The sequence below is a fragment of the Eurytemora carolleeae genome, unplaced genomic scaffold, assembly GCF_000591075.1.
Source record: "Eurytemora carolleeae unplaced genomic scaffold, Eaff_2.0 scaffold529, whole genome shotgun sequence".
In the NCBI taxonomy this organism is placed as follows: Eukaryota; Metazoa; Arthropoda; class Copepoda; order Calanoida; family Temoridae; genus Eurytemora; species Eurytemora carolleeae.
The window spans coordinates 46889-56187 of NW_019396573.1; the positions used below are offsets into that span (position 1 = coordinate 46889).

Here is a 9299-nt window from a genome sequence, read left to right on the forward strand (position 1 = left end):
AATAATAAAATTCGAAACAAATTAGTTAACAAATATTATAAAATATGAACTATATACAACTGTGGCGAAAAATAATCGATGACTATAGGTTGTAATATCTTAATGATTTGTTTGAAATTGAATTGATTAATTTACAGTCTAAGTCGTTTGTTGCAATTTTCTCAATTTATATGGGCGCTACGTTCTTCGGTATTAGTCGTTTTTAACAATTTTCTCCTCATAGACGCAACAGATAGAAGTAAGATTAGAAGCGATCAAAAGCGTTTTTTATCGCATTAAGCCTATACAATACCCCCTTTCATTTTTCGCGAACACTCCCTTTAATGGAAATCGTTTTCATTTGTCTCCAATACTTATTTACAAGTTTTTAACTACTGATAAATGCTTGTCATTGATTTAGAATAATGAAGATAACGTATTTACTAGTTTTTAACTAAAATTTTGTAATGAAGGATGTTTGTCATTGATTTAGAATATGAAAGAAAACACTTCATGGTTGTCCTTTTAACATTAATAAAACCGATATTTTTAATTTTAAAAAGTAACAAAACTTTCAAGCAGTAAAGTAGCAAGGACAAAAGGTTATTTTTGCTTTCAAGAGGGCTTTTTAAAAATTTGAAAATTGTAATATATCTCAAAATTCCAAATGATAACACTAAGCAAAATTTTGACTTTGCCTGAAGATGCAAGCCACTGCAAACTAACCAGGAAAAAGTCAAATTCAATTGACATTATCGGTATACCATTGTGACCTCATTGCTCTACTAGTTCTGATTTTACTCAGTAGGAGAAAATTAAACTTTTCCGTTAACAGATTAATTATTCAAAACAATTTTATTCTTCTCAATAGCTCTTCAATTAAAGAAGTTATGATATAAAAAAGATAAGATTTCAATCTTTCGTGCAGTTAACTTTAGTTTAACGTGAAGCCTGCATTACTTTTTAAACTGTTTGTTAGCAAACGGTTGAGTTAAATTTGGAATAATGTAAAAAAAGATATTTGACTTTGAAGGTTTTTGTTCTGTACTATAGAGACACTGCTCAATCAAAATCATTAATAGAGTCCTGACTCAAATGAGAAAGATGAGAGGAGAATTGATGATGCAGATTATGATTATGCTGTGGATAAATCAGTGATTTCAACCGAACCTAAACCGAGAAAACCCCTAGTTGGACTGAGAAAAGGAGAAGAACTAAGGTTAGTCTTTACATTTTACTGCAGAGAAAAGGAAGAGGGTGATTAATTAGGATTTAAACTAATATATACAACATTTTAATAATAACAATACCTGGTTAAGAGTTGAGAGCTCATTTACTCTTTATTTTGTATACTCTATTCTATCATCTATGAATTAAAAAGTGATAATTAGATACACCCTTGTGAACCATACCCCTAAAATTACCCTGTTGTAAGGTCGTCTCTGACAAACTGTACCTCCGTTAGACCCTCCGTCCACTTACCAAACCAAACATTTCCAAGACTTTCGCGTAGATATAAACAAAAACCTCATGGAGCAAAGTGCATTAAAAGAACCAATTTAAACATAATTTTCAGTGAATCATTTACAAATAAACAGTGAAATTACTTTAACCAGATAAATATTTATTTCAGAAGAATTAAATTGCTTTAGACTTCAGTTCAAACAACTTTTCACCATCCCACAGTTTTCTAGATTGTAAGTTCCGTATACTTAATTCACAACAATATCTTAAACCTTTTATCTGCCAATTCACAACAGTACCTTTTGAACCTTTATTTATTGATTCACAACAGTAATAAAATATGATCCACTAAACCTGCAAAACCTAGAGTTTCCAAATCCTGCAAAACCTGCTAAACCTACAAAACCTAGAGTTCCAATACCTTTTAAGCCTTTGTTCAATTCTCGATGGTACATGTTTCTAAACCAATGGTTCGATTCACAACAATACTCATTTATTGATAAAACCCTCAACTGTTTAATCTTTATTAACAATTACTATTTATATGCATGTACGCCAATAACAATTGGTATTTTGTAGGAAACCTCGTTACTGAAATATACATTTTCAAGAAGTTGTTCTCATCTATGCATGGCCGGTAGAAAAGAGTGTTTTCCTAGCCAATTCGCTTTATTTCCCTCTTTCGAGTATTATTCCTTTTGTTCGGCTCACAACCCTATACTAATTTTCATTGCATAATGCCATGTGAATCAGATTGATTATGATAAGACAGAAATATATACATTAAAATCATGTTTTCCATTTTCAACTGGTTTCAAATCATTTCCTTAATTAATTATTTGTCTAATAAAGGTGGAAAGTATAAGTGCATGGTGTGGCCAGCTATACCATGTAGGGCTGGTTGTAGATCATGTAGATCACTTTTATGTGGAGATTTGTTATTCTTGAAAGCTTGCTCTTGATATTTAATGTTGCCACTTGTATATTGTAGTGCAAATGCTTATGACCACCATGAGCTACTGAAGAGGAATTAAATTGACATAAAGTACTTTTCTAAGTGTTCAGTTAATAGTTAAAAACTAACAGCAACAAACTGAACATATCATAATAATATTGATTAAAACAACAGTAAAAGAGGGGATTTTGAAATGTATCGCATTGATCAAATGTCATATTCCAGAATCGACCTTATCAAGTGTCGACTGGACCACTAGTCGCTGCATCACATATTGCTGGATCATTTGTAGGTGGATAAGCTTGTCGTGGCGCCGTGGGGTCATCATGTGAGGTACCACAAGGCTGATATCGATTTAGACTTTTGATGAATACAAACAAACTCTCAGACAAGAAAAGTAATTTTCAGATGAAAAGATTTTATTAAAATTTATATTTGAATCAAAATTATAGTATTTATTTTTGCATAAATCTGTTTTAATTTACATCATTACTTTTCAATTATGGAATCAAGTTTCAAATTAGATGAAATCTACATTTACAAACTGAACTTTTACTTAATAACACAAACAAATAAGTTCTTCAAAATATTTGCAATTTTAAAGATTCTGCCGATTTTCTTCAAAATGATTTCTTTTAATCTATCTATACATTTATTACCATCAATCAACTAAGCCTTTTTTGCTACTGCTTGAATTAGTGTTCAAAATGTTATTTGTATTCATATATTTATTATTGATTTCAGATTAAAATGTTGACAATTATTTTTTGTGTTTTAAGTATTCCGTCTGTATTCACCAGTGAATGTGAGTTTACCCAGGATTGTTATAAAACACAGGAATGCCAGTCTATTCAGGTCAAGTTTAAAAAAGTAAAGAGATTAATTCATGCACTTCTTTCAAGCAGAATTAGTGTCTTCTCTTTTTCAAACTCTTTCAATAGTTGATTTATAGTTTGGCGAAGTCCATTTCTTTAATTGCCCAATTGAACGTTCATAAATATGCTATCAATTTGGGACATTTTTTTGTGACTTTGGAATCATGAAAAGATCAGCCTCTGGTATTAAGAGAAACTCTTCTGTTAATATTCAAAATATTGACCAGCCTTAAATAGGGCCAGGCCATTACGAATTTAGTAGAGCAGTTCATTTACCTGACCTTTAAGATTGTTGTGATACAGAGAAAAGTACATTTTATTTCTACAAGCTGTTAAGGTTGATAAAGGCAAAGATTTTAAAAGAAATTACTCTCATCCATAATTGGTTTAAAAAGTGAAATATTTTGGTTCAGGATGCTGGTTGTTCCTGCAGGTTTGGAAAGTGCATCATTTCCGGACATAAAATTTTTGGAGACTTTACTCCAGAATGTAAGGTCTTTACAGACTGTAAATGTAGGTAAGGGATGAGTTTGACTAGTAATTTTCCAAACATTTTTACCATTTTCTATACTCTACTAACACATTCTAAAAGATTATATGTCATGTACAACGATTTTTTAAACACACTTTAAAATGGTTTCTTGATTTTTACAAAATCATAAGTTTTGAAATATTTTTTTATTCAAGTTACTCATGATGATTAAAAGTTGTCAAAGCAAAAATACTTAATTGTCTTGAAGAAATTGTTTGATTTTAATTAATTTTCAGTAGAGATTCACCTTATATTTAAAAGTTAAATGAGTAAACCAGCTTTAAAGTCAGAGAATCAATTCATTTTGTTAAACCCACCTATCAGCTATCACTAGCGTTGTAATCACTTGATTACAACATTGACCTACCTCATAATATACATTCCTTACTTACATTATACATATTTGACTATCAAGTATGATTTCATAATAGCTCTGTTGTTAAGCAAGACGCCAGAAACTTGTTTCTGCAATCAAGGAACATGTGTATCTGATCCCAAGGTTTGTTAAGTGCAATTATTTTGGAGATAAAAGGATATTTAAAAGGACTTTAAATGTAATTTTAAGTGACCTTCCATTAATATAGAAGCTTGTCCGATTTGCAATAGTATCCTGACAAGCTTTGTCTGTCTGATCAATTATAAATTAGGTATGCATTGTTGTTAATCAGACATGGCTCCTCTTTTAATGCATGGAGGGTCACAATAAAATTTTGAGTATAGGAACATATAGGTGAAATGCTATATGTATGGGGTAAGTAAATAATCAAGTTTCTTGCATAAAAGTGGTTGTTAATGATTTTTAGGAAAAATGGGAGTGCCACGACACTAACAGTACTGAATGTAGTGCCATGAAAAAGTGCTCTGGGGACAAAAAATGTACTTGCAGAGGTAAATAATTAAGCATTTAAAAGAAGAGAAATATCCTAATTTATGTATTCAAAATATTGTACATTACTTTATTTGTTTGTTATTTTTTAGGTAATCTTTGTGAGCATGAATGTAACACTGTTGAAGACTGTATAAAGGGTGAAGCTTTATGTTCCAAAAGTGTTGGTTATAAATGCGAGTAAGTTACACTGCACATGATGTTTATGAATGTAATAACTTGACAATTGACATGCAGTCCAAATTTTTGCTAACAGAGATCACTACTTAATATTTATTTTACAAAAATCAATTTCTTTTTAGTATAAATATTTTTAAAATATCATTGGGAAAGGTCAACTTTTTAATTTTTCTCTGTAAGAAAGCTTTTTTTGTAACATTGATTAAAATTTAAAATATTTATTGTCTTTTTTTAGGTGTAAAGAAAATCTTTGTGATTTTGTGGAATTACCAAAACAATGTGATGACCTTTTAGACTGTATAAAACTTGGTAATTGCATAAAAACTTTTATAGCAAATTGGTAAGCACCCTGCTGTGCCAGTCAAGGAGAAATGTGAAGTTTGAACAGAATTGGTTTGGCTCAATGAGACAGTGTATTAAAAATATCTATACCAATAATGTTAGATGAGGTTGATCTAAAATAACTTTATGTTATTTCTTCAGGAAAATGTACTGCAAATGCTCCCTGTTCTTGCACTGTAAATCAATGCACTGATCCTTGGTATTTTGATCAAAAATGGAAAAATAATCATCCAACCAAGAACTGCCAAAGTGCAGAGGTAGTTAGTAATATAATCAAAATTATTATTAAAGGAACTGTAAAGTTAATTTGTAATTTCAAGTTACCCTCCATTCAAAGATTCTGATTCACAAAAACATGTTTTGATTGGCACTTTTCTTCCAGAACTGCAACTTCCAATTTGTGCACTGTTACCTATTTTTGTGAGCTCAAATCTTTAAACTTTAACTTTTCAAAGCATTTTGTGTAGTAGGCCAGATTAATTGCGGCTCTAACCTGCAACAGAGTAGTAACCACTGTTTTCTTTAAGGACTGCAACTATTTCATTGCCAACTGTCAGAATGATAAATGTACATGTGAGAAAATGGTGAAGGTTGATAAGTATGAGTCCTGGGGAGAGTGCACACCTAAAAGAGGATATAAGAATTGATTGACTTGATAGAATAACATTAGAATTAGATTTTGAATAAAGTTTCAATATAAATCTAATCTTAACTTTTTTCAAAGTTTAAGAATATTCAATATTCATTGAGTTAGGAAAAATGGAGAATAGAGAGTATATTATATTTTTTTTGTATGTTAACAAAAATACATAAACTTAATCCAGCACTTCATTCAAATTTATTCAAGATTTAGTTTAATAATAGAAACTTAAAATTAAATGTAAAAAATAAAAAGAAAATGTTTTAAATCTTTGTAAAAAGAGGTGGTGTCTCTCTGGCTTTTACATTTTTTGTAATTTTTATTTTTCTTGGCTTTAGTTGTACTTTAAATAAAAAATTTGATTCCAGGTTGCAGGGTGTCCCATATTATATTAGACCACCAATGGGTCTAAATCATGATGTTTAGAATGAATCATTTTGAAAAATAAAATAAGGCTTACATAAGAATTTTCGAGTTTTTCAAGTATTATGGGTTTATTTTGGCATTAAAGCTTGGAGATAATTTAATATGTAGATTTCAATGGGATGCCAGGGGTGTCAAATAATTAAATTTTTTTAAATAGGGGCTTAAATCTCCATTTCAGACTTTCTAAAAGCTGTAAATGCTTAATATTACTTAAAGAATGTTTCAATTGTTTATTTTCTAAAAAAAATGTTCATTTGCTGTTTTAGACTAGACATTAATAGACGTTTTTCAATCACAAAAAAATTGCCGAAGCATCATTTTTAACTGTAAATTTGTACTCTACCCTTCACCAAGAAATGGAAAAGAGAAAGCAGCAGTAAGACTTAAAAAAAAAATGCAAAAAAATGTACTGAAATGAGTATTAAAGACATTGCAATAAAAAATTTATTTTTGATGACATATCTTTTTTAAAAAAGTTCTAAACTTCCTCTTTATTTTTATTAAAACTCAAAACCTAGCGACAATTAAATGTAATTCCTTTGTTTTCTAGGATATGAGTGGCACATATTTTACTGGTTTATGCAGGCTATGTTGTAAGGAGGACAGTTTATTCTTATTATTAAAATATATAAGTGATGTTAAGGGGAAATTTTTCAACGATTGCAATCAATGTATTTTTTTAGATGTTTGTCCAATTTTACATCCATATTTAACATTAAAATCATATTTTAAAAGGAAAGTGAGTCTTAATAAGTAATTTTGAGTTGATCTAACTCAAAAAAATGTTCATTTTGAGAGATGTGCAGGTTCTGGTGTGATCTGAAATGTTTCTGACACTTCCTGATCTTATAATCAATCTACTCACCTCAGATTTGAAGTAGGTTTTAAAAGCAATGCCTCCAGAGGTTTTTACAGATTCTGAAAATAGATTTTTACAAAATCCTGTTAAGCTCTTTTAGAAAAAATTAAATTTAAACTTATTCGTAGTTAAGGCGTTTGACACAGTCATTTTTGGGAGATAATTTGGAAATCCAAAATATGTTGTGTTATTCTTCTTAATTAGTCTCATCTTATAATATATATGCCAATGTTGAAGTATCACTTTGGAAGAACATTAGCACTATTCTTTTATATAAAGGCTGAAATGTAAAAGGTTAAGCCACTTTTTATGAAACACCCTAAAATTATTACAATGATTTTAGTTGAACCACCTTGATCAATGCATACATTTCAGACAAAATCTTATCCAGAGATTTGTGAATGAAGTCATAATACTGTTTAGACATGATGTTAATAAAGTATTGCACCGTTTTAAATATACTTACTCATCGTAGCACATATCAGATGAGAGCCATGGTGCTATGTAGGGTAGCTCCAGACCTTCTCAATCCGGAACTGAGAACAGAGTAGAGCTGTCTCTACTCTGCATAGCACTGCACTGCTTCTCTTCCTTCTCCCTATTGCCAGAAACAAGGTAAATGAAAACATAGAAAGTAGAATCCTGATAGGTTGTGCAACATGCACTATGAAACTGGTTTATACTCTGTTGGCTGCAAGGAAAAGATTGCTGTAAACGAGGCCGTATATATTCTGAAGTACAATAGCAGCTGTTACGCAACTGGTGTTGCCCTGGTTTATACAAAGTCAATACCGTGCTGAGTTTCTTTGGGTCAAACCGTAAGCGCCTCTACTCTCGCTTGTCCTCGTGAAGAATAAAACACACAGGAAAAGGCTTCAAGTTTTATTGAGGAACAGCACTTCAGTCTGGACAAAAAATAAAACTTTTTAGTATCACAGAAAAAACTTTGATGAGTACAAAATAAATAATTTTCTATCGAATAAAACATCATCCCAACAGGCATTAAAAACTGTGAACTGCCCATATAAATCATATAAATATCCAATACAAAGAACACAAAACATATTTTAATATTTAAAAACATATTTACCACAGTTATTCACTGATTTCAGCAAAAAATAATCATGGAAAACATTTTATAATCAACTAAATCTAAGTCCTACAAATATACTGTAAAAACTATAAACAAAGAATGTGTGTGTGTTGGGTCTGCGCAGTACACAAAAAACTATCAGTAGAAAACTGGTTCTTTATCTTCAGCTTCTCCTGGAAACACTTGTACAGAACGTCTATACGTTACAGGGGTGAATAGGATCTCCCCAGAGAACAGGGGCATTTCACAGGCTCTAAGTACGCTGTGTGTGCTAGCGTAACAGCAGCAACTCTCCAATTATGTACATGCAGTGCAACTCCTATTAACTCCAACACCTTAAATGCCGCAGAACTCGAAAGAGCATAAAACAGGGTTCCTTTCTTTCGGGGAGTCCCTGGATACCTTCCCTTCCTAATATAGTTAATATATTATAATTTTAATAATTAACAAAAACTTGCGCAAATGTGCACGCTCTCATCTGACTAGTGCTATGATGAGTAAGTATATTTAAAACTGTGTGTGAACTATGAATTCAGGCTACTAGCCAGAGGTCATCAGGTTAGTTTTTTTTTATGATTTAAGCTTTTAGATGTTGCTATCCATTACACCACTCTGTCCTTGAACATCATGACACTAAATTTCATTGATGGACCAATTAAAAACCTGTACTGTAGTCATGTTAACAGAACGTAGCATATTATTTTAATCTAAAGAGAACAGATTAATAGAGAGTGTAATTAACTTGAAAAAAGTGTGAAACCGCCATTTTGCTGTTATGTTTCCATACTGCAGATGTTCTTCACACATTTGTGCTATGCAACCTTATTAGCCGGCCCTGGATTATCTTTTTATAGAACAAATTTTATTTAAAATTATTTAATTTTTTCTAAATCAATTCTCTGACAACTAGTCATGCATTTATTATTTCAGCATAAGCTAGGTTAATAGAAATCAATAAAATGTTTTATTTTCAGTAAAAACTTGTTCCCTGTTTTGAGGTAATTAAACAATAAAATAAATTTGTTTGAAATACTCAAGATACCAAAATATGGTCTGCTATTTCTGTAC

At 30.8% G+C, this 9299-nt stretch overlaps 1 protein-coding gene across 1 annotated transcript; it reads left to right on the forward strand.

The window, feature by feature from the left end:
• Nucleotides 1–3140: 3140 nt before the first annotated feature.
• On the forward strand, nt 3141–5952 carry LOC111705724 (uncharacterized). Its single transcript, XM_023478370.1, has 8 exons — nt 3141–3253; nt 3687–3790; nt 4250–4304; nt 4609–4693; nt 4784–4871; nt 5107–5180; nt 5355–5470; nt 5741–5952. The coding sequence occupies exons 1-8, from the start codon at nt 3149–3151 to the stop codon at nt 5858–5860; spliced, it is 747 nt and encodes a 248-aa protein (XP_023334138.1). The 5' UTR covers nt 3141–3148; the 3' UTR covers nt 5861–5952.
• Nucleotides 5953–9299: the final 3347 nt, after the last annotated feature.